The sequence below is a fragment of the Cydia amplana genome, chromosome 6 (assembly GCF_948474715.1).
Source record: "Cydia amplana chromosome 6, ilCydAmpl1.1, whole genome shotgun sequence".
NCBI lineage: Eukaryota > Metazoa > Arthropoda > Insecta > Lepidoptera > Tortricidae > Cydia > Cydia amplana.
The window spans coordinates 5,301,852-5,327,744 of NC_086074.1; the positions used below are offsets into that span (position 1 = coordinate 5,301,852).

Below are 25,893 nucleotides of genomic sequence, written 5' to 3' on the forward strand. Positions count from 1 at the left end.
TAGTACACAACATTTTTCACCTCAGCGCAGTGAGAACATACCTATTAGATAACTTGAAAAATGTAATCCTTCTTCATCACTTAATACCTGCACTCATGTTTTCTTAAGATATACAAACAATTAAGTTTAATTACCGCAATGGAACACAAAAACAAAACGTAATAATAAATTCCATTAAAATAATATAGAAATAACAAACATTAACTGACACTTCAATCGACAACTTTTTTTTGTAAAAAAATCTTTGTAAGATACGGTCCGAATTGCGGATATGTACTATTTGTCAACTATGGTAGATATTCTTAAAAGTAAAATAATTAATTTTGCGTGATGATCTGTGTATTTTTTGAGTTCGTTATTTTAATTGTACAATAAAATACCTAAAATATAGTATTTTATCAGTTTTTATCAAATCTTAAAACTTTATTTTTATTTATTAATTATTAAGAATTCATACTCGTACGTGGTTTGGAACGATGCGGTCTGAAGTTTTTCGGGGGTCTATTATAAACCGTGAATATACTGTTGAATGTCGTTTTAACTTTTTTTTGTCTGTTTCTTTTTGCTAACAGTGTGAAAGGGACAGAGATAAGAGAACCCAAGTATTTCGAACTTTTATTAGACCCCGCATGTTGAAATGACATTTGACTATAAAGGTCACTTGAATGTCATTTTGTCTCACTCAGTGAGCAAAATCGCATTTTGCTCACTGTTTTTAAGAATCAAAGTACCCTTGTTCGAGCTGCTGAGGTGAAAATATATTTTTGGAATGTTGGCTTGGAAAGATGTCCGTGGACTAGACTGACCAAATGAACTGTGATTTTAGTATTTGGAATATAAAATGAGAGCTTAGATTGCGGTCCAATCTGCGGCTACCGATTTTTATGTAGGCATTACATTACCTATGTCTATCTATAAACTTATTTAAAATAAAGTCTGCCGATTAGGGCACTTCTCACTTGACTTGATCGAAAAGCTACAAGTAGCATCTTATGTTTTACTTTTAACAGGTAACACTAACCAAGAAATCTAGACATTGGTTGCCAAACCAATAATAATCGTTGCCAACCGGCAATTAATTCTAAACCTAGAATTATGAAATAGTAACTTGTAGCTTTACAGATTGCCCTGAGAAATTTAGTCTGTCTATAGGGCTCTACAAACGTCATCGATATCGCATGCGAATTTAGATACATGGCAATTTTTGTTTGATTAAAGTCATGGCACCTCAGCAGTCGATATATCGAAAATCGCAAGCAATTATCGGTGTCGTCTGTGGAGCTCATAAGATTACGGCTACGGCAACTTGGCAGCAGCAAAGTATGACAGGGTCACTTTAAACGTTATATCGATAAGCAAATCTGCGAACTCGACTCTACACTCGCGTTCGCAACGAGTGTGGAGGGGGCTTTAGGAATATGACGTCTATAGTGGCGCTTGCACGCTGTTGCCTTCCAAATCGATGCAGAGTTAGCTTAGGGTCTGTTTACACATTGATTTATTAGTGTTTAGTGCGATTCCATGCGTTTGCTACTTGTGTTTAGTGGCAAATGTGCGAACTCTCACTAAAAATGAATGAATCAGTATGTGAACAGACCTTTCGACGGACTGTAAGCCCCCTCCACACTCGTGCGCGAAGTCGCGAACGCGAGTGTGGAGGGGCTGTAAACCGGTGAAGTGTGTACCTGGGTGGTGCGCGAAAGGCGGCAGGCCCGCGTCGGCGCCGCACAGAGTGGCCGCCTCCCCGTCCCACTGGGGGAGCTTGCTCGCCACATTTTTACTCCAATTGCTACTGGAACCCACAATTTCTCATTTACCGCCCTACTATTCGCATAAAAGAATTTTTATATCAAAATTACTAAATCAATCATTGTATATTTTTGGTGCTTTGCGGATTAATAATTTTACTTCAAAAAAGAATACCGTTTTGCGTGTTCTATAACTTCTAGGGAGAATTAACGAATTTGTGTTATTATTATCCTTTCAGAAATCTTACGATGTCGACAGATCTGCTTTCGGAAGTGTTGCAAACAAATCAAATTCAGGGCCACACTACTCGTACTTCTCGAGCATTTTCGAACGCCGTAAAAGAACGTATGAACGTTTCAAAAGTTTAATATATAAATATAATCGAACAGAACATTAGGAATTTATAAAAAAAGGGCACTGCACTGACTGCAATACGGCCGTTTACACGTCGAAAACACTTGCGAACTACGAACGTATAATGGCCGCATATATCACAAGTAAAAGTAACGTTTAAGACGAAAGGGGACGACTGCCCCGAGATCGCCTTTCCATACAAACGTAGTCCCCATTTTCCTCTCAGGATATTAACATTACTGAAAATATTATTACATTACAGCGATAAACACGACCAAAACACGAGATATCTTATCCATGGAACCAGGAAAAAAGATACCATTTAAAGGACTCATTTAGAGGGCCCTTTAATTCTGCTGCCGTCTGGACGTAATATATAATATACTAGATCAGAGGGCCTACCTCCCTTACGTACTCCCTGTCACACTTACGTACGAGTTTACAAGTGCGCCAGAGAGGCAACGTGGTTCGCGGTAGGCCCTCAGATCACTACGCAGCATGCTTGTGTTTCGTGAGACTAAAGCATGCCTGTTTCAATCGGTCTAGTGCGAGAAGGTAGATACACGTAGCCACGGATATAATGATCGTATTTCTATTAAAATTATAAATTTCTGCATATAGTATTGTATTTATTTTTAATTACCTACCCACCCAAGCATTTTTACTGAACATTAAGTATCGTTGTATAAAATTACGGTTGATTAATTATTGTCAAGTGTTAATAGCACTCTGCAGTTTGGCATGCTAGCAATTCAAATGTTTTAATAGGCAACACGATAAAACATTAATTTACTTCAGAAATCGAGATTTAGTTTAAAACACGAAACTTTAGCTATATACAGGAAGACGGCACTTTAAGAACATTTAGTCTTCCAAACATATACAAATTCACAAAAAAAGGAGTGTCTGTGATATGAATCGCTGGCGGTGAAGTTGTAGCAAGAGCATGTCTTACAAGACACTAGTATAATAGATCAATTAAATTACAACAAAACTTTATAAACGTACAACCTAATATTTTGAAAATATACAAAATCAATATTCATAAATAGTGACAACCGACCCCGGGTTAATTTTATTAACCCAGTATTTAATGGTTTCAGCAGAATAGATCCAAATATGACATACTGTACTTGATAAGTATAATGTAAGGTACCTACGCCAAAGTGGGCCCGATTGAAAATTTCATACTTTTATAAGAGTGAATGGGTTTAAATTTTGCGTCCATGTTCGCTAGTACTATAAATAGAAAAAAAAACTGCAGTATCATATTAAACCTTTCTTTGGCGTAGGCACCTTAGGCACATGTTTTCTTTGACCAAAAGTTCATCTTCTGATCTGGAACCTTTTCACCTTTCAACAAGTAGGTAAAGGTATAATAAGATTAATAAGGTATAATAAATATAATCTATATATATAAACGTTAAAGACCTGACTGACTGACTGACTTAAATCAACGCACAGCCCAAACCGCTGGGACTAGAAAGTCCAAATTTGGCAATTAGGTTCCTTATAAGGTCTAGGGGTCCACTAAGAAAGGATTTTTCAAAATTCATCCCCTAAAGGGGTGAAATGGGGGTCCAAAGTTTGCATGGGGAAAATTAGTATCCACGGGTACGAAGTCGCGGGCAACAGCTAGTATAATATAATGGTAAGTTGTACCTTTCGGAGTTCTTGTGGTCCGAGTTAGAGGCGTAGTTGGAGTTGGGCGAGGACGGGCCGGCCGAGGACAGCGCGCTGGGCAGCTCGCCCGAGGATGACATGAGCGACGAAGGCCCGCTCCAACCCACGCCTGTAACAAGCACGTTGTAAGCCCTTCGTATGAGGAAGCGGAATACAATTTATATGGATTTCAGTTCCCAATTATTACAAAGGCACCTTTGGAGGCACCGCGAAGAATCCAAAACAAATATCTTCTTTAAGATTTCGTTAGTAATACTAACTGAAACAAAAATTTACCTAAACCATCTTTTTATGCTGTTTATCTTTATGCTGTTTGGCGTTCTACCATCCATAACGGTGTCAAAATGTTTGAAGATAACCGCCTCACAAACTTAGACACAAAACGCCAGTTACGAAAAGAGATAGGTACCTAAGCCCAAGTTCGGCTTGGCCAGCCACATTAGGGCTCACGCTAGACAACGTTGATAATATTTATTTAGGGTCGCCGTCATCGAAAACGATGAGGAGGACTATATATCTTTAAAACCAACTTTTGCATCACAAACTTTTGCTCGGCGTTGATTGCTTTGGAACGCCGACCACTGTCAAAGATTTATTGATTGTAACATAAAGTTTAAGAAACAGAAGTGACCCTAATTTGACAGCCCCACCAGATGGCGTTGTACTGCGCCGTGTTTAGTCAATCGTCAACTTTTGACAACGAGAGTTATCGCACAATGTAAGGAGCCATACAGCGCCATTTGCATCACCTGTCAAATTCGGGACATAGTCGAATTCAGTCGAATTTACGCATTTAACATAATCTAGATCTTTGCCACTATTCTCGCCCATGCGTTTTCAACGAATGCCAATCCGTTGACGCTGCCAGCTCCGTCAGTTCGACATTGTCAAAGCGGTGGTCCAGAGAGGCTACCGCGAAAACCAAAATTCGCAAATTGTGGGATTTTTCTTTTTTACTCTAATGCGGGCGTAATTAGAGACAGAGAAAAATGCCCGCAATTTGCGAAAATCAATTTCCTCTACATGACTAAGTCCCACAGTAAGCTCAAGAAGGCTTGTGTTGTGGGTACTCATACAACGATATATATAATATACAAATACATAGAAAACACCCAAGACTCGGAAACAAATATTTGTGCTCATCACACAAATAAATGCCCTTACCGGGATTCGAACCCAGGACCGCGGCTTCACAGGCAGGGTCACTACCCACTAGGCCAGACCGGTCGGTATAGCCCAGGTAATCCAGACATTGAGCCACTCACTGTTGGTGGGCGAGGCGGGCTTGGCGGGCGGCGTGGGCGGCGGCGCGGGCGGCGTGCCGAGCAGCACGGGCGCCGCCGTCACGCGCTCCAGGAACACGTCCAGCTGCCGCAGCGACAACGCGTTGTGCAGCGTCTCGAGGGGCCGGATGTACACACTCACTGTTGGTGGGCGAGGCGGGCTTGGCGGGCGGCGTGGGCGGCGGCGCGGGCGGCGTGCCGAGCAGCACGGGCGCCGCCGTCACGCGCTCCAGGAACACGTCCAGCTGCCGCAGCGACAACGCGTTGTGCAGCGTCTCGAGGGGCCGGATGTACACACTCACTGTTGGTGGGCGAGGCGGGCTTGGCGGGCGGCGTGGGCGGCGGCGCGGGCGGCGTGCCGAGCAGCACGGGCGCCGCCGTCACGCGCTCCAGGAACACGTCCAGCTGCCGCAGCGACAACGCGTTGTGCAGCGTCTCGAGGGGCCGGATGCACACACTCACTGTTGGTGGGCGAGGCGGGCTTGGCGGGCGGCGTGGGCGGCGGCGCGGGCGGCGTGCCGAGCAGCACGGGCGCCGCCGTCACGCGCTCCAGGAACACGTCCAGCTGCCGCAGCGACAACGCGTTGTGCAGCGTCTCGAGGGGCCGGATGTACACACTCACTGTTGGTGGGCGAGGCGGGCTTGGCGGGCGGCGTGGGCGGCGGCGCGGGCGGCGTGCCGAGCAGCACGGGCGCCGCCGTCACGCGCTCCAGGAACACGTCCAGCTGCCGCAGCGACAACGCGTTGTGCAGCGTCTCGAGGGGCCGGATGTACACACTCACTGTTGGTGGGCGAGGCGGGCTTGGCGGGCGGCGTGGGCGGCGGCGCGGGCGGCGTGCCGAGCAGCACGGGCGCCGCCGTCACGCGCTCCAGGAACACGTCCAGCTGCCGCAGCGACAACGCGTTGTGCAGCGTCTCGAGGGGCCGGATGTACACACTCACTGTTGGTGGGCGAGGCGGGCTTGGCGGGCGGCGTGGGCGGCGGCGCGGGCGGCGTGCCGAGCAGCACGGGCGCCGCCGTCACGCGCTCCAGGAACACGTCCAGCTGCCGCAGCGACAACGCGTTGTGCAGCGTCTCGAGGGGCCGGATGTACACACTCACTGTTGGTGGGCGAGGCGGGCTTGGCGGGCGGCGTGGGCGGCGGCGCGGGCGGCGTGCCGAGCAGCACGGGCGCCGCCGTCACGCGCTCCAGGAACACGTCCAGCTGCCGCAGCGACAACGCGTTGTGCAGCGTCTCGAGGGGCCGGATGTACACACTCACTGTTGGTGGGCGAGGCGGGCTTGGCGGGCGGCGTGGGCGGCGGCGCGGGCGGCGTGCCGAGCAGCACGGGCGCCGCCGTCACGCGCTCCAGGAACACGTCCAGCTGCCGCAGCGACAACGCGTTGTGCAGCGTCTCGAGGGGCCGGATGTACACACTCACTGTTGGTGGGCGAGGCGGGCTTGGCGGGCGGCGTGGGCGGCGGCGCGGGCGGCGTGCCGAGCAGCACGGGCGCCGCCGTCACGCGCTCCAGGAACACGTCCAGCTGCCGCAGCGACAACGCGTTGTGCAGCGTCTCGAGCGGCCGGATCGCCGGCACGCCCCCGAAACCTTCCAGTGCGGCTGGGAACACATTTACGATTGTGATAATAACGTCACACATTTACAGTTGAGAATTCAATGGGGTAACAATAGTTATTTGGACAACAAGAGATCAAAGTTTGATATTTCTTCGAGTGCTTATTTTGAGTCCCGTGCAAGCGAAAGATTCTAATTTAGAATCTTGAGCGTAATAAGGGACTCAAAAGCGCACGAGATGTAAATAACTTTGATCTCGTGTAGTTCACAAAACTTTTCACCTCAGCAGTGAGAACATATTAGAGAACCCAAAAAATGTATTCCTTCTTCATCACTTTTACCTCTATTCACTCATGTTTTCTTAAGATATACCAACAATTAAGTTTTCACCTCAGCAGCTCGAACAAGGGTACTTTGCTACTTAAAAACAGTGAGCAAAATCGCATTTTGCTCATTTTGTCTCACTCAGTGATGAGATTTTGCTCACTGTTTTTAAGTAGCAAAGTACCCTTGTTCGAGCTGCTGAGGTGAAAAAATATTTTTTGTCGTGATTAATAAATACATTATTATATACCTACTTACATCTTGTACTTTAAAAAATTTAAAAATTAACAGCTCTTTGTTCGACTTTAAATATAATAATATATCGTTGTTGTTACTGCGGGCATTAATCATGTTGTTTGTTTTAGGTACACAAAAAGATAGGTACACAATTAAAGTGACCTTACGCAGAACGTGTTTAGATAACAATGTCTGCATGAAAATGTACAACTGCAAAGAAACAAGCAACAACGGTTGCACTCCGGGAGTGCCGATAGAAGTGAAAACTCACCTCACTATGTTACCGACGCTCGGTAACACGATACAAACGTTTAGCGGAGGTATTCTATTTATTTATTATATATTATTATCATTCTCAAATAAGATCATACTTTTTCATTGACATGTGTATTTACATACTGCCATGACAACGTCAAATTATTTGAACATAGGTAAAGAGTCTTGAAAAGGAGTCCGCAACATAAATGTCAAATAACATTGAATTATTCTTTATTGATTTAAATGCCATTTAAATTATGAGTGGCCACCTTACGGGGCTTACGGTCACGTGATCGCCTTACTCCTCTTACGGTCACGTGATCGCCTTACGCTGCTCGAGTTTATCATTTTTTCCCTACCTCAAAAAGTGCCCAGCGCCGCTAAAGAAGTATTCACTTCAAAAATAAACTTTAGTTACTTTTAGGTACAATGACAATTTAAGTATTGAATGGCTATTAATATTTATTTGGTAAACAATAACCACTTTAATTAAACAGACCCACTTACCTGTTACTTGTACTGAAGATTTAAAAAATCACCACCAAGGACATACGTTGCCTGATTCACATTGCCTGTCGATCAATGTTTTCCAAAGCCTTGAAATTCGCGAACCATTTATTTTACGAAACAGTTAGCTTAAGTCATGTCTCTAATTAAATTAAACAATACGTATGTAACTAACTGGGTTTCCTTTGTTTGAAACACTCATTAGTATTCTTTTGTTTCCAATCGTTCTGATGTAGATAGATTGACGAAAACTGGCGCAAATGTTATGTTATGAGTACTTTTAACATGCCAGAAACATGCCAAGTACTCAAACTTGAAGCCGGTTTACGATTTTGTCCCTCTCGCTGTTGAGTCGGCTGGTCCTTGGTGTTCCGAGGCGAAGGTTTTTGTGAGGGACCTGGGAAAACGCTTGCGGGATAGGGGTTGCGATCCTAGGTCTGGTTCGTACCTGGTCCAGCGTATATCGTTGGCTATTCAGCGCGGGAACGCCGCTGGTATTTTGGGGACATTTGTGCCGGGTACTTACCGGATTAGGATATAGGTTTATGGCTTATTATTATGTATTTTGTAATGACCAATTTCCTTTATAATTTGACGATGCGTGTTGCGGATGACATATGTGACAAAATGCATTTTAATTTGACGAAGCCTGAGGTGGATGAGCTTTCTGTATGATTTGCTTTGTTATGAATTTCATTTCGCTTCGCAATAAATTCTTTTGCTTTTATAATTCAGTAGGAATATTGCGCCAACTTTTATAAATCAACCCGAGAGAACTGGCCAAGCCTACACGTGTTACATTATAGGTACCTACGTCACGAATGATTAAGACTAGACTAATAAATCGTCTACCTACCGTAGTAATACTTTGCGTCATTTGTTCATTACCTATCATAGAAAAGTGTATAAGTGTCTTGGATTTAAATTTAAAACACAATAAGACCACGCGAGACATGTTTCTCATTTATTTAAATTTCGCGTAAGATATTGGCCCCAATAATGATACACAGACTCCGCGCGCGCTTAGACACGCGCAAGACGCAAACATTAATAACTCGAGGGGTTGTGAAGGTGTCAAACCTTATACTTAATGTTTAATTGTAACGTATGCATTATGAATTCGACTCGTATAAAATAAAGTTTATTTTATAGTATGTCAAAGGTCTGTTTGATTTCAAACATAGACAGAGAGATGAGTATGATACTATCTTTGTCTAACACTAGTACTAGCACCCAAAAGAAAAGGATGAGTATAGTTTTTTGGTTCCTATTTACTGACAAGATTTGGTTGACCCAGTATAACTTACTGTTATTCGCTGCAGAGGAGGGTATGCAGACGCGTAGATTGGGCGCGGAGCTCGAGCCGGAGATGACGGCCGTGCTGAAGAGGCCCGCGGCGCCGGCCGCCTTGCCGCGCGCCAGCCCCAGCATCTTGAGGTAGCTCATCTGTCCGGCGATGCTGTGCCGCTGGCGCCGCCCTGCGCCGCGCCACAATGACTCCTCGAGGCGAGGCCACGAGGCCACCCGCCCCGGCCCCGGCCCCACCTCTACTCTACTACCGAATGTGATCGCGGACAGCGGCAGCTCGTTAGTACTGGACTCGAGCCCCTCCAGATAGAACTCCGGCGTGTCCGGCGCCGAGGTCAACCCGGAGGGCGTCGTGAGCGTTAGCACGGGGACTGTTAGCGGGCAGGGGCGTTAACGGACGTGCGGTTACGTGGTATGCGAATGTAGTTAGAAGGGGGGTGATAGAAATAAAATAAATTAGTATATTGCGTAATAAATAGAGTATAGAATTGTGCTTTAAGCGTGCCCGTGAGTGTCAAGACGCGAGACAGTCAGAGTAGAACCCGTAACCGGGTGTCGTTTGAGGATGGTGGCCGCCCTCCGTGGACGCAAGCCTCCGCCGCGGGGCCTCTCGCCCGCTCATACGAGTATGATCGGGGGAGATGGGTCATGACTCGAAATTTGCGTTCACGGTACTAAAACACATCACTAGAACATCTTACACTAGCTATATAGACAGATACCATCACTAATAACGTATTTCGCTTTGTTCATTAAAGTATATGGCTCAGATATCAGAATATAGAATAAATAGTTATGGTTTGTAGGTGTGGTGCACAACTAAATAAAGAAGACGGATGAATTGCATTCAGAATATTATAGTGTCGTATAGTTCGTTTTTTTAGCATTAGAAAGAACTTGAAAGAAGGTAAGCGATCTTAACATGTCTTTTAATTGAAAAACGCTTTTTTTAAATCAGTAACTATTACTTATGAAAGCAAAAGAATATAAATGATCGTATTAGATTCATAATTGTTACATATTTGTCGTAACTTCTTTTTAAAATGTGTTTTTCAATTAAAAGACACAACAAGATTGTTTACCTTATTTCTAATGCTAAAAAAACGAACTATAGGTGTATTAAATTAAAAATAAAGATGCCAATGTTTATGATGATGATGATGATGAGGAAGTCCTCGCCGATTTCAGCCGCAGCGACTGCGTGTACCGGACTTGGCTATAAATATTATTATGATATTAAATATGGAAGTATTGGAAACGTACAGATTCTTAAGAAGCAACAGTGATTCGGATATAAAAGTATTCTGATATCTGACAAGCATTATAAGACATTCAACATTATAAGACCATAAATTCTAGTTATCAGTGATAGTATCTAGGCAGAACAGTAGACAATAACCTTAACTAGGTTAATAGTTAAGAACACCATGCAGGGCAGCACAATCACCAAACGCACACGCGAGGAGCAAGACGCACAAACACACAACATCGCCGGCCAGCTGAGCTCACCACTCGAGACGCTAGAAATTACACTATTTAGAAAACATATTAAATAAACATACATCCTCGATTGGACATGCTGGCTTACCTCCAACAACGGGAAAACTAGTTATAGGTCACTACTATTTGTCTGGTGTACCGTTTACTATGATTTTGTTTAGTTTTATATGCGTTCAGGATTAAGGACCATTTGTGTCAAAAATGTAACCAGACCTAAACTCGATAGTCGAGCGAATTGCGAGCACCTTTAGAAAACCACTAAAAATTCACATATAGAAAGACCAATGATAAAATGATCCTTCGAGTTTAAAGTATTCGTATCGGAGTCGTCCGTTCGTCGGCCATCACCTTGATTGTCGAAGCTCTGCTAGGCCTGAGGCCGGGTCAGCCCCGCGCCTGCCCGATACACCAGACAACCGTACACTACACATTGCAGTAAAACATGATGACAATACGCCTGTTGGCTTTGCTTTCAATTGGTAATGTAAAATGTTAATACTTCAATACTCGCCAAACTCTCTCGAAATAAAAACTGAATTAGTTGTAGTAAAATTCTACTAGCCATTTTCAGTAGTCTTCTTATTAAATCAATAAGTTTCAGCAGCAGCAGTCTTGTTTCATACCAATTTTAGATATCAATGTAATATTTTTAATATCAATTTTTGAATTGAATATTTTTCTGTAGCAATAATAATTTTGATATCAGCCTATAGTTCGTTTTTTTTTAGCATTAGAAAGAACTTGAAAGAAGGTAAGCGATCTTGACATGTCTTTTAATTGAAAAACGCTTTTTAAAAATCAGTAACTATTACTTATGAAAGCAGAAGAATATAAATGATCGTATTGGATTCATAATTATTACATATTTGCCGTAACTTATTTTTAAAATGCGTTTTTCAATTAAGACATATCAAGATTGTTTACCTTATTTCTAATGCTAAAAAAAAACGAACTATAGTTAACTGCAGGAGTTGATGTTTTGGACGGCCGATTTTGTTGTTATATACTTTAATATTGTTTGTTGTTAGGTACTACATTTTTTAATATATATCTAATTATCTAATACCTACCGTGCAAAAACATAATAACGTCCTTTAATTTAAAAATCATACAATAAACATAAAAGCGGGGATATATTGTAAACAATAAAAAGAACTGCCCAAAATCCAAGAAATTTGAAAGAAGTACCTACACCACATATTTTACTGCAATTTGCATAGTTCAGAAGCAAAGTCAGACATAAGTTGCGAAGTGGCACCTACGGTGTTGCTTATGAATAAAGAAAAAAATTAAAATCTTATTCAGTAGCATAGTAATCAACTAATCATAATTATGAAAGATGACGAAGAATAAAACATTAGATTCTCTTACGTCATCCGTTAACGATCCCATACTTGACAATATTCCATTACATAAGTTTCACACACCAACCTCTGTTTAGCTGCCTGGAGTAGGCAAGTGAAGGCGAAACTTCACTATATTATACGTTACCCGCTAAGTATTAAACAGTTCCAATCCAACGGTTTCATATCTACAATTCATAAAATAATATCGCATCGGAGATGATTTCAGAGCAGATTTTTAAATATTCCAGTCTACTTTTCGCTGAACACACACAACGCAGTCTCGCGCCTAACTTTTTTTGACACTCAATAACATTAAGCCGGGGGTGCAAGCCCCGTGTTTCTTAAAACTTTTTTATATACAGCCAATATCAATTTTTGTATCCTATTTTGTAGAATGATTCAATTCCATATTTGTTTTAATTTTTTGAAGACTCGTATTGGCAGATTATTTTATTTTTACCTCCCCAATTTTGACTTAAGCTTCTTGTATAAAAACAGTTATATCCCCTCCCATTGATCCCTTTTTCATTTTCTGATTCCAAAGATCAGCACGTGTGGCAGCAAATATATTTTTATATTTTTCTGACTGCCACGGCCAGTTCCACAAAAGCTTGTCATTTGTACAGTCGAGTCCACAAACATCTTTACAAGCCAATGTTCTAAATATATATATACACGCCTCTGTGCCACTAAAGCCGTGCCGTATAAGGCCGTATATTTTAAGAACATTGGCTCGTTAATATGTTTGTTTTAGACTTCCTCTTTTCCAAATACATACAAGCTTTCGTAAAGCAGGCTTAATATCACCAAGGTTCACAGTATCACGGTTGACATTCACACTCGCTTGCAGTTAGTGAACTCTGGTTAGGCACGGCGGGCGTGCGCACTTACCGCTGTCGTGCTGCTTGTGCTGGTCGTAGCTGCGCGCTCGGGGCTGCGGGTCTTCGCTGGCGCTTTGCTCTTTTTCTTCGCTCTGGTGGAGTAAAGTTGATGTCAGAAGGAGGTTCGGTGTGGCAAGTCGGCATTAGAAATAGAACCGGTTTAGGTTAAGTTTGCCTTGAAATGGCCATGTCATAAATTGCTTTATGACAATGCATGACAATGTGGAAGAATAACTAATTTCAACAGCTTCATTCGTACTATCTATGTGTTTCCTGCTGATAATATTCCAAGGCTGCTTAAAAAATCTATGTGTCAAACCAAAATTCAGCTTCAGCTTCAGCAAAAGAGTCTGGTGGAATGTTCGAGCGGCGAGATTTGTTGAAGTGAGACGCTGTGATTCGGCATTTCGTTCCCACTTTTAGTCTTTGCCGCGCGGTACCTACGGCTTCAGTGGCGAGCGTCTATTGCGTGGCGTCAAGGGGCCAAAGCAGAGGGAATATATTTCCTACATCGATTTTGAACTTTATTTTAAAGGGACAGGATTAAGTTTTGCATAATTTCTGACACCCTTATGCCTTATAAATGGTTGCGACTGCTCGCATAAGTTGTCCTTTGTTGGCTATGGACGCCGCACTTGAGTGCTATGCTACCGTCCACCCTGCAGTCTACACAGAGTAATGTGACCTTTTCGCACACAGTAATGTGACCTTTTCGCACACAGTAATGTGATCTTTTCGCACACAGTAATGTGACCTTTTCGCACACAGTAATGTGACCTTTTCGCACACAGTAATGTGACCTTTTCGCACACAGTAATGTGATCTTTTCGCACACAGTAATGTGACCTTTTCGCACACAGTAATGTGACCTTTTCGCACACAGTAATGTGACCTTTTCGCACACAGTAATGTGACCTTTTCGCACACAGTAATGTGACCTTTTCGCACACAGTAATGTGACCTTTTCGCACACAGTAATGTGACCTTTTCGCAATGCGACGCGTGGTCGGGCCGCGCCCGCAGCTCGTTGAGCCGCGCCGCCAGCGACACCGCCTCGTGCCCGCTCACCGTGTAGTGCAGGTTGCTGCAACAAAATTAAAAACTTAAGTTTTTTTTTAATGAAGCGCGAAACCTCACAACACATTATTGTCGAGGCCAGCAAGTAGCCTTCCAGCCGAGTCATATTAGTCATATATAGTGCTTTTCTCAAAAATAGTGCAAGAAATAGAAATATTTTACAAAAGAAAGTTCTAATTTTCACAGAAAAAAGTAAAACCATTAAAAAGATTTGCTTGCCGCCTTTTTTAAAAAAAAGTGTATTTTTCTGCTGAAAATACGCCAACCTATTTGAGACACCTAAATAGTCGCGGTACCAACATTATAATAATAAGTGCTGATCATCTGTTTGGCTGTTTAATGGACCTATGCCTTCATTTGATATGGCCATTTAAAATTTTAAAAAGTTTGGAACTCGTTAAATAATGGAATTTGTATACAACATTGCAGTCCCGAAATCGAGACTGCAATGTTTTTAACTTTTTAATTTTTTTAATGACCATAAACTACGCACTTCGCGACCTATTTTTTAACCGGCAACGTCGACTTTGCCGTCCATTTTTGAGAAAAAAATATTTCCCCGCGAGTAACCGAGCAAATAAAGCGCCTTAGGCCCACTTGCACCATTACACTAACCCGGGGTTACCCGGTTAAATCTGGAGTTACCATGGTTACCAGTACAATTTGACTTGGTTAACGGTTTAACCGGTTAACCCCGGGTTAGTGGAATGGTGCAAGTGGGCCTTAGATGAGAGACTGCTTTCAAATGTTTATTGAATTTTACGAACGTTTACTGGTTTTATCTTAATTTTAAGTGACATCTATCTACTCACCAAATTGGAATAGGATCTGAAGGTCTCAATTTTGATTTAGAATTTTTCCTCGGAGAAAACGTGTTGTCCAGTTCGTCGGTATCCTGAAAGTACTCAAAACATACATTTTCAGTACAATTCCTAAGAGCTTGTTTAGTTCCGTTCAATTTTCAACCAAAACAATATCAGCACTGCTTCTTACACGGTAGATTTAAAGGAGGATGGGCAGATTTCTATGGACACTGGCCTATGAACCAATAAGAATAATGGTAAGATTTTTTTATATACTCCATTTTTTTGTATGACGAGACTTGTCAAAACTCTGTTTTAAAAAAAAACAGACAGACACAAGAAAACATGAGAAAACGAATAAAAAACTAAAATATCGTGACACCAAATCATCCACAATAACAAAACTTTTTCACACAAAGATTTGGGACTATCTGCCATAGTAATAGTATTAGAACTTAGAATAAGCTATCCAGCGACATATTGCTTGTCCTTATTGGTCATATAGGCCAATTTGCCCACCCTCCTTTCACTGTCAAATTTAGGATTTTTTCCTTGTATGGTTGGGCCTTAGGAAGATAAATGGGGTTGAGAAAGGTGTATTTACCGGTTGTAATGTCTCTTGACTCGCCATCTGGTCGTCCTCCGCTTCTTCTTCTATACACTTCACTTCTTCAGAGGAGCTCTGCTGTCAACAAATATACGTGTCATGTACCTATTCTGTTAATGATTGAATGATTAGTTCAACGTGAAACTTGCTCAAAATTGTCACAATCTGACTCGTCGTGATGTGCCAAGATGTGCTACAACTGGCTGGACGTCGTGATAACGGATATTGAAGAGAACAATCTGACACCTGAGGATGCCGAAGACCGGGCAAAGTGGAAAAGACTGAGCAGGAAAGCGGACCCTGGCGCTAGGCCGGGAAAACGCTAGGTTGAAGAAGGTTTGCGTCATACACCTTGACTAAGGGCTCATTTAGACGGCGCGCGAACTCGCATGCGATTTTAGTTATTTGCGGACCATTGAGGTTACATCAATTCAACCCGCCGATCAAATAACGCAATGTATTGAAACTCGCATGCGAGTTCTCGCACCGTCTAAATCAGCCTTAAGGGCTCATTTAGATTTAAGTTACATTGAGGACCATTGAGGTTACATAAATTCAGCCGACCAATCAAATGACGCATTGTAATGAAACTCGTATGCGAGTTCTCGCACTGTCTAAATGAGCCCTAAGGCCACGGATTAAAAACAGACGCCACCTTAACAATAGGGATGATGACACATGTTGAATTTTATAACAAAATCTAGTAAAATAGATAGCAAACGAGCAATTTATCACAATAATGTGAATATTAAAATAAAATATTGAAAAATTACAAAATTACAGAACCTGAAAGTTTCAAAATTTAAGTTTTTTTTAACTTCCAAAAACCATTCGATTCCTTACATTTCATCCAAAAAAATATTGTATAGCAACTATATACATAAACGCAATATTTCACCGACAAAAACGCAATTTTCTTGTTTTGTCCATACTACAAGATGGGCGATGACGTCACAGAGGTCGTTTTGTATAGGGCGTTTCGCGAGTGAAGTGCGACTGTCGGACTTTGACTACAATTTCTGACTTTTGTGTTACTTTAATGCAATGGGTCCCATATAGGCATTTGATCCTAAAGACAAACCCGATCGATTGATACCATAAAAAAAATTAGTCATGTAGCCTATTGCAGTATGATCTTACAGAGTTATTGGTAGTGGAATGGTTCCGACTGTGCGGCCGGAAGCCGGGGCCGGGCGGCAGGTTCTTCTGCACGCAGCAGTTCACGCCGGGGCTGAAGTGCAGCTCCACGTGGAACCTGGACAGAATACAAGGACAAGGAAGCATCAGAACCATTTGCTGCGTCCTGCAACACCGACGACGCTGCTATATGTCCCGATTACACTACCTTACGAAGGTCAAGGAGATCGTAAAGTATGTACAGTTAAGTCCGGATTCATCCTGAGGGTCGTGAAGTTGGAATCTCGACACACTGTGAATTTTAATTCCTTTGTGGTGAGCGTTCCGACTGAACACCTAGCGACCTTCACCAAGGAGGAGTTTTGGCCGAAGAGTGTTAAGTTCCGCGGCCGGCTCCCTGACACTGCGGGGTTACGAACTACATCGCAGCCATAATTGTGTGTGTTTAGTTTTAAGATATATTTTTATAATAATAGCTACCTAGTTTTAAGGTATTTATCTATGGGCCAATAGTTGCCTGAAAATAAAGTTTTTCATTCATTCATTCATTCATTAAAAAAGATACCACTACGTAGTCACTTTTTCTACACTGTATAAACTACAGGATTGCCTTGAAAGTAGTAATTAAGCCAGTCAAGAAAAGAGATAACCCTGCAAAACATACAGCAAAATGTGAGTGATTGTCAAATGACTGCCTCCAACTTTTGGTTTCTATTGGCTATCTCTAGTGTTGGTAGGAGCTCGCGTCTTTTGAATCTAAATTAGAAGGACTTGAATTGATTTTACGGAACTCTGTGCTAAAAATGCTTGCGAGTTTTTAAGCTTTAAAGTCCCGAGTTGAGTTCTTTATCGAGTCTTTTTTAGTGCGACTCAAAAGGACTCGAGCCGCTGATTAATACTGCGTCAACGATTTTGTACATTTTATCTAAATACATACAGCAGCAGCAGTAGAGCCAATAAGCGTTATTGTATGGTGTAGGTACACTTAGCCCATAAATTTTACATGTACACAAACCATTTTGACTTTTTTTGTAATGAGAGTTATATGTATAAGCACGGTTAGGGTTACTGACACACATACGTCAAATACCACTGAGGAACTAACCTTTCTTCAGAGCAAGGGTCCTTCGTAGGGTCCTCATACAGCATGACGACTATCTGCGACATGTAGTTGAGTTCCGAAACCATGGACACGTATTCCATTGCGCGCCGCCACTGCTCGTCTTTTAACACCTGACAATTATAATAAAATATTGTTTGTTAATACATATATCAAAAGCAAGGTATCGCATAATACCTATTATGAGAGATTTGTTAATGAACATAAATGATGCCATCGCTAGAAAAAAATATATTTAAAAAGTGTATCTGCCTAATAAACGTATTCAGTGAGCACACTATTCCCCGTAACACGGGGAGCAGCGAAGTGTACCATCGCCCATTCGCCCACACTGTTAACTGACAGTTCGTAAACCTTATTACAAAAGGCATAAGGTCCACCGATGGACAGTTAAGAGTGTCGCAGTTTGTACTGTCCGTGCTCCCGGCCACATCAACCCGTCTCTGCACCTGCTAATCTCAACCTTAATATCAAATCATTAAGGTTCACATACATCTAACAGCGTAGCACGGTGAGTAAGGAGTGAACATGGCTCTCGCTAGTGAAGTACAGACGCGTTCGTGCGTGCCGGCCAGGTGACTACACGCTGTGGCTGCACGAGCCAATATCAACCTTAGTGGTATAAAATTAAGAATCTTAATTTATGATGCACATACATCTAACAGCCCGCCGAATCGTAGAACGGTGAGCAGCGAGTGCACGTGACTCTCGCTGGTGAAGTACAGACGCGTTCGCACGTGCCGGCCTGGCGATGACACGCCGTGGCTGTATCTGCAGGTGAATATAGAACTTAGTGGCAAGGAATTAATGTCAAAATAAATTGATGATCGAGTAATAAAGAATGTATAGTGCTTTAGTGCACGACAATACGAGCTTACAATCATAACCCTGTCACGGCATTGTACCAGCCTGTCATTTTAATTTCTATTGAGACATTAACAGTCCTCTCTTACCAGAAACAAATGCGCGCAAATTAATATAGCATTAATACTTATAGTTGGTCAAACCAATTTGCCAGAAAATAAGAACAAAAAAAACCGGCCAAGTGCGAGTCGGACTCGCGCACGGAGGGTTCCGCACCATCAAAAAATAGAGCAAAAACATCGTGTTTGTTGTATGCTTAAATATTGACAGACGGACGGATGGACAGCGAAGTCTTAGTAATAGGGTCCCGTTTTTTACCCTTTGGGTACGGAACCCTAAAAACTATACTCATCCTTTTCTTTTGGGTGCCAGTACTAGTGTAAGACAAAGATAGTATGATTCCCTCTATGTTTAAAATGAGACAGTCCTTTGACAAACTATAGTTTTACCTTGGGTTGAGTCTATTGACCGTCTCCTCGCCGGATTCTTCGATGTTCCGCTGCAGGTCCGCGCGGATTTTTTTGAGCAGCGGCGTGCAGATACCTTGCCCTATTGTGAGCTTTTCCTGCATCGTCAGTCCATATTCCTAAGAACAAAGATTTGATTGTATAGTCAGCATCAGAATTATTTAGCGGACGATGTACTCAAAATTATTTTAACACAACTTTTTTGTGAATAAAGTATTTCTAGAATACATGGACCTAAAAATACACGGACCCACGCTGCTAAGACAAAACTGTGACTATAAAACAAGCGGATTTCTTCGTATTTGGAATGTGATTTTGAATGAAAGAAATGTATTTATTTGTCAGAATATGGTACATTGATGTGATCTTAAATTAGAATTAATGCAAGTTCCATCATATTCTACCATGTAGTCGGTGTAGGTGTACAAATATTCTCATTCATTCTTTTTTTTTCGTGAATGGGTCACAACTAATAAGTGAGTATGTTTGCGTGAGCAATCGATCGAAGTGTATTCTTATGTCCATTATTTTTTTTTTCCTGAACATAGTGTGATTAATATAGTATAAAGTTAATTGTCACCAATTGTTTTTCTATCATCGAATCCAAGAACCCGAATCATTACAATAGGCATTCACCTGCGGTATAACAATGTCCGCCAAGTACTTGGCGTACATATACAGTTCCTCGGCCAAGTCGAACTGCAACGCATGTTGATTATGCTGAAGGTCGTATTTGATGCAGTCGTATATGTCCGGGATCTTCGAGATGTCGTACGTCTTGTTCTTGGTGCAGAAGTCTTTCTCGATCTTGCCCCAGCGGCGGCCCATCAGCTCCCACGTCTCGCCGTGGTAAAGGATAGTGTCTGAAAGATAATGAATCAGAAACAGAATGATTAACTCATGTGACACTTTTACAAGAGAAAGTGATTGAAGGACAAGTATAAATAACGGTTGAGTTTCTTATACCTGTGTTATTGCCAGCATTACAATGCGCCAATAGTAACAAGTTAGTTTAATTAAGGTGTATGCTGATCAGGCGATTGCGCCGCTTGTACGCTCAAGGCATTTGATTTCTGTGCTCTTCGTACCTTGCCCAGTAACAGTAATACAATATCTCTAGTGGCATACATATTGATTGTCACTGTGATATGTTACCAAGTGGCATATACATCAAATTTCTTAACTGTCACTGATCTGAGTCAATCGGTCCTCGCTAGAAATACGGGAGGCCGTTTGCTCTTTGTTTCAATAAGAGCTGTATTGGTAGCGGATTGCGGTGTCTGTTTAGTGGTTTTGGGCAGGTTTTTCTACTCTAATATACATATAAATAAAAATCTTAACTGTACGAAATGCACGCGAGCTGTTAGCGACCCTTTCGCTAGCGAGTGATTGAAAGATTGGCGAGTGGCGTAAAGGCACATTTGCCGCGGACTCGACAGACCTGAACGTTTTTTGAGCTTACACAAGATTGTCTTCGGTTACCGCGATAGTTACTCATGAAATAAAACTATTAAAACGGATGATATCGCATCGCACGTCGGGATGTAGAATAAAATTTAATATACGCGATATAATCCGTTTTAATAGTTTTATTTCATAGGTTACACAAGGTTTAGACGACTTCAATGACGGTGCTGAACACCCGCTCGAGTCAATTGCGTCAAATGTCCCTGTTAACACATTAATTGCCACCCAGCCAAACAAGACATTCGCGCCAGGCCACAAAACTGTTCATCATATAAAGCAGTAGTACCACGATCCCGATTATTGGGTCGTCCGGCCTGGGAACGAAATCATAACATAACCGATAGTCGGGTACTCGGCACTGAATGTGTTAAGCACTACCGGTCCTGCTCGCTGAAGTATCTGGCAAGCTTGGTTGGGTCACCTTTAGTCTTGGGGTCGTCCTTCTTCACCAGCACGATGTGCACGAGCTGCTGTATGAGCGTGTGCACGTGCGCGCAGCAGCGCACCGGGTTCTTGACGAACTCCATGGCGGCGCTGATGCTGAGGCTCTCGCACGGGTTGATGCGCTGGCGGTCCTGTTCGGTGGAGTCTATGGCAAGCTTGGTTGGGTCACCTTTAGTCTTGGGGTCGTCCTTCTTCACCAGCACGATGTGCACGAGCTGCTGTATGAGCGTGTGCACGTGCGCGCAGCAGCGCACCGGGTTCTTGACGAACTCCATGGCGGCGCTGATGCTGAGGCTCTCGCACGGGTTGATGCGCTGGCGGTCCTGTTCGGTGGAGTCTATGGCAAGCTTGGTTGGGTCACCTTTAGTCTTGGGGTCGTCCTTCTTCACCAGCACGATGTGCACGAGCTGCTGTATGAGCGTGTGCACGTGCGCGCAGCAGCGCACCGGGTTCTTGACGAACTCCATGGCGGCGCTGATGCTGAGGCTCTCGCACGGGTTGATGCGCTGGCGGTCCTGTTCGGTGGAGTCTATGGCAAGCTTGGTTGGGTCACCTTTAGTCTTGGGGTCGTCCTTCTTCACCAGCACGATGTGCACGAGCTGCTGTATGAGCGTGTGCACGTGCGCGCAGCAGCGCACCGGGTTCTTGACGAACTCCATGGCGGCGCTGATGCTGAGGCTCTCGCACGGGTTGATGCGCTGGCGGTCCTGTTCGGTGGAGTCTATGGCAAGCTTGGTTGGGTCACCTTTAGTCTTGGGGTCGTCCTTCTTCACCAGCACGATGTGCACGAGCTGCTGTATGAGCGTGTGCACGTGCGCGCAGCAGCGCACCGGGTTCTTGACGAACTCCATGGCGGCGCTGATGCTGAGGCTCTCGCACGGGTTGATGCGCTGGCGGTCCTGTTCGGTGGAGTCTATGGCAAGCTTGGTTGGGTCACCTTTAGTCTTGGGGTCGTCCTTCTTCACCAGCACGATGTGCACGAGCTGCTGTATGAGCGTGTGCACGTGCGCGCAGCAGCGCACCGGGTTCTTGACGAACTCCATGGCGGCGCTGATGCTGAGGCTCTCGCACGGGTTGATGCGCTGGCGGTCCTGTTCGGTGGAGTCTATGGCAAGCTTGGTTGGGTCACCTTTAGTCTTGGGGTCGTCCTTCTTCACCAGCACGATGTGCACGAGCTGCTGTATGAGCGTGTGCACGTGCGCGCAGCAGCGCACCGGGTTCTTGACGAACTCCATGGCGGCGCTGATGCTGAGGCTCTCGCACGGGTTGATGCGCTGGCGGTCCTGTTCGGTGGAGTCTATGGCAAGCTTGGTTGGGTCACCTTTAGTCTTGGGGTCGTCCTTCTTCACCAGCACGATGTGCACGAGCTGCTGTATGAGCGTGTGCACGTGCGCGCAGCAGCGCACCGGGTTCTTGACGAACTCCATGGCGGCGCTGATGCTGAGGCTCTCGCACGGGTTGATGCGCTGGCGGTCCTGTTCGGTGGAGTCTATGGCAAGCTTGGTTGGGTCACCTTTAGTCTTGGGGTCGTCCTTCTTCACCAGCACGATGTGCACGAGCTGCTGTATGAGCGTGTGCACGTGCGCGCAGCAGCGCACCGGGTTCTTGACGAACTCCATGGCGGCGCTGATGCTGAGGCTCTCGCACGGGTTGATGCGCTGGCGGTCCTGTTCGGTGGAGTCTATGGCAAGCTTGGTTGGGTCACCTTTAGTCTTGGGGTCGTCCTTCTTCACCAGCACGATGTGCACGAGCTGCTGTATGAGCGTGTGCACGTGCGCGCAGCAGCGCACCGGGTTCTTGACGAACTCCATGGCGGCGCTGATGCTGAGGCTCTCGCACGGGTTGATGCGCTGGCGGTCCTGTTCGGTGGAGTCTATGGCAAGCTTGGTTGGGTCACCTTTAGTCTTGGGGTCGTCCTTCTTCACCAGCACGATGTGCACGAGCTGCTGTATGAGCGTGTGCACGTGCGCGCAGCAGCGCACCGGGTTCTTGACGAACTCCATGGCGGCGCTGATGCTGAGGCTCTCGCACGGGTTGATGCGCTGGCGGTCCTGTTCGGTGGAGTCTATGGCAAGCTTGGTTGGGTCACCTTTAGTCTTGGGGTCGTCCTTCTTCACCAGCACGATGTGCACGAGCTGCTGTATGAGCGTGTGCACGTGCGCGCAGCAGCGCACCGGGTTCTTGACGAACTCCATGGCGGCGCTGATGCTGAGGCTCTCGCACGGGTTGATGCGCTGGCGGTCCTGTTCGGTGGAGTCTATGGCAAGCTTGGTTGGGTCACCTTTAGTCTTGGGGTCGTCCTTCTTCACCAGCACGATGTGCACGAGCTGCTGTATGAGCGTGTGCACGTGCGCGCAGCAGCGCACCGGGTTCTTGACGAACTCCATGGCGGCGCTGATGCTGAGGCTCTCGCACGGGTTGATGCGCTGGCGGTCCTGCTCGGTGAACTCACGGTCCACTTGCATTGCTTCGTGGAGACGCGCTTTCGCCCTGGAATCAACGAACGGATCGCATAAGCACTCGCAAGGTGTCTCTATGCTAAATTCAACAAAAAATTAAAATTTATTTCAAGAAATTAGCATTCCAAGGCAAGCAGTACAGTGATCCCTACAGTAGAAGTTAGAACTCTCTTTACTTATACTTTGTTTTTATACCCTAGACCTGCTAGCATGAGTTGCGTTCTCGCGCGCGACACCATACATCTTGCGCGACTTCAAGTATGGACTGGCGAAAATGCAACTCATGCTAGACGGTCAGATACTAAATAGACCGAATGCCCCAATTTATCCAGCCGATCTAATATATTTTAGTATTTTAAGTACAAAACTGCTACAAAAACAGGATGATTGTGTCGTAAATTAGCCATCTTTTCGGAAAATGTCCTGTCAACGAAATGGTCCCTTTTAGATGCAGAAAATTTAAACGTAAGTTTCATCTAAGGACAACTTAAAACAGTAGAAAAATCGACTTAACTTTGCAACAAACATCGCAGAGGGTTGAAAAGGCTACCGGTCGCGCGGTCTGGTGACAGGTTAACCTTTTGGACGCCAATGACCGATATATACGCACCGCAGGCCCAACGCCAAAGACGGATTAATCGGTCATAGACCACAGAGCAACATAGACCTTGGTGCATATGCATAAAGTTCAATTTCAGTTTTGACACTTCGGTGACGTGGCGTCTGAGCTTTTGTGTTTGACACGGCGTCGAAAAGGTTAATGTCGTTTTGTATCTTTGCCACTATACTTACATATTCTGCACCTTAGACGAATCGCAATCATTATCCAGCAGCCCATTGGTATTAGCCGACTTAACCATCTGCACTAGAATAGGTGTCAGTTCGCCTTCCAAAGCTAGCAGTCCCTTCGCGAACGCCGCGGCGGTCATCTGGACTCGGCCTTCGTCTGACGCGTATATTTTCAGGTCGTGCCGGAATGTGGAGTGGAGACGCAGAAGCCCTAGGCCCTGGGTGCCGCCTTCACCTTAAACAAGAGCGAGAATGTTCAGAGATAAACTTTTGAATCACTTTTCACTTCACGATTAACTTGTGAATTTTTCAAGAGACAGAAATAGTGTTGAAAACTACGTATCTTGGAACTCGTAAGTTAACTTAAATCTCGAACAAGTTCATCGGGGGATTAGCTACCTCTAGGCTTTGTAAGACATGACATGACTAGAAAAAATTAAGGTCGGAGGGCTGATCTAAAATACATGAAGGATCTATTGGTTCATGAAACAAGGCTGCATTGGCAGGGTCGCCATGTAACGTAGAGAAACACCAATTCCGTTAGGTAAAATAATATATTCTATACAGGCCCTATATTATAAGTTTTTTTCAATGTATGTACGTACACTATGTAAGTGACTGTAACGTCAAAGCATATACTCAGCGGTCGGCAACCTTTTAGTAGCCAAGGGCCACATAGTAGTTAACGAAGTTGACGAGGGCCGCACTTTGTGACTTTATCAGGCATTGTCAGCCAGGGGGGCACGCGGGCCGCAAGTGAGAGGTTCGCGGGCCGCTTGTTGCCGACCGCTGTTCTAGTAAATAGCAATACTAACCAGGTATATGCCGGCCCTGGCCTCCGGGGTACATGCAGCGGAACATCCGGCCCAGCTCCTCCGCCTGGATCCGGCCTGCCGGAGTCAGTTCGCCGCCCCACTTGAGGATCAGCACCAGGGACGGCTCGCCGGCGCCCTCTACTGTAAGTTATGACCATTTTAGTTTCTATGATATATCTTTGGACACAGAATAAATAATAGTACTACTCGTAGGTACAGAAGATTCACTCTCTAACAAAACGCGTCTATTACGACAGATATGACCGCTAGGTGGCGCAAGCGCAAGCAGGCGTCCGTTCCGTAGCGGTGCGCGGCAACTACTATGGCTAGACAGCAAAATTGGTGTGGGCTACATGTACTTTTAGGTACTTGTAGCGACGATACGAAATCGCGGAGTGAGCCACGCCTGCTTTGGGTCGCTACTAGCTATAGCTGTTTTAGCTAGCGTTTACAGTGCAAAAAACAACCAAATATTTTTTTCCCATATCTATGAAGTATTTAAAAAAATCTATTATATTTGATGACTTTATTCATTATAAAACAAAGCTTTCTCCAAACTTATGACCACTACATCTACGAGTGTACTTAGTCTAGCTTTTCTAGCATCACTTGCCGCTACTTAATAGCAGTCTAGTGTGAACTAAACTAACGAAACTTAAAGCTTTTCTACTATGAATTGCCTAAAGTGGTATTTGAACTAATGGTATTGGTTTCAAGTTCAAATTGTAAAATTATATAACTCCCCTATGACCCTAACTTACTTCAATCAAAGTGAATCTTCGAAAGCCCGCGGGTTCCCTCGGTAATTTCAACTATCCAGAAATGCCACCCAGCGACTGAATTACTCGTCTTGACAC

General features: G+C 44.2%; 1 protein-coding gene across 1 annotated transcript in view; it reads right to left on the bottom strand.

Moving 5' to 3' along the window:
- The window catches only part of LOC134648707 (inositol hexakisphosphate and diphosphoinositol-pentakisphosphate kinase), a 46,064-nt gene that overhangs the window by 4,195 nt on the left and 15,976 nt on the right, over positions 1-25,893 (bottom strand). The window contains exons 12-27 of the mRNA XM_063503216.1: positions 25,037-25,174; positions 24,225-24,456; positions 23,255-23,463; positions 19,699-19,925; positions 19,045-19,181; positions 18,388-18,502; positions 17,717-17,844; positions 16,615-16,729; positions 15,472-15,552; positions 14,877-14,959; positions 13,972-14,071; positions 12,998-13,079; positions 9,260-9,631; positions 6,492-6,671; positions 3,766-3,895; positions 1,686-1,792 (exon numbers count right to left, since the gene is read on the bottom strand). Coding sequence (XP_063359286.1) covers positions 1,686-1,792; positions 3,766-3,895; positions 6,492-6,671; positions 9,260-9,631; positions 12,998-13,079; positions 13,972-14,071; positions 14,877-14,959; positions 15,472-15,552; positions 16,615-16,729; positions 17,717-17,844; positions 18,388-18,502; positions 19,045-19,181; positions 19,699-19,925; positions 23,255-23,463; positions 24,225-24,456; positions 25,037-25,174 — 2,436 coding nt within the window. The remainder of the gene's footprint in view (positions 1-1,685; positions 1,793-3,765; positions 3,896-6,491; positions 6,672-9,259; positions 9,632-12,997; positions 13,080-13,971; positions 14,072-14,876; positions 14,960-15,471; positions 15,553-16,614; positions 16,730-17,716; positions 17,845-18,387; positions 18,503-19,044; positions 19,182-19,698; positions 19,926-23,254; positions 23,464-24,224; positions 24,457-25,036; positions 25,175-25,893) is intronic.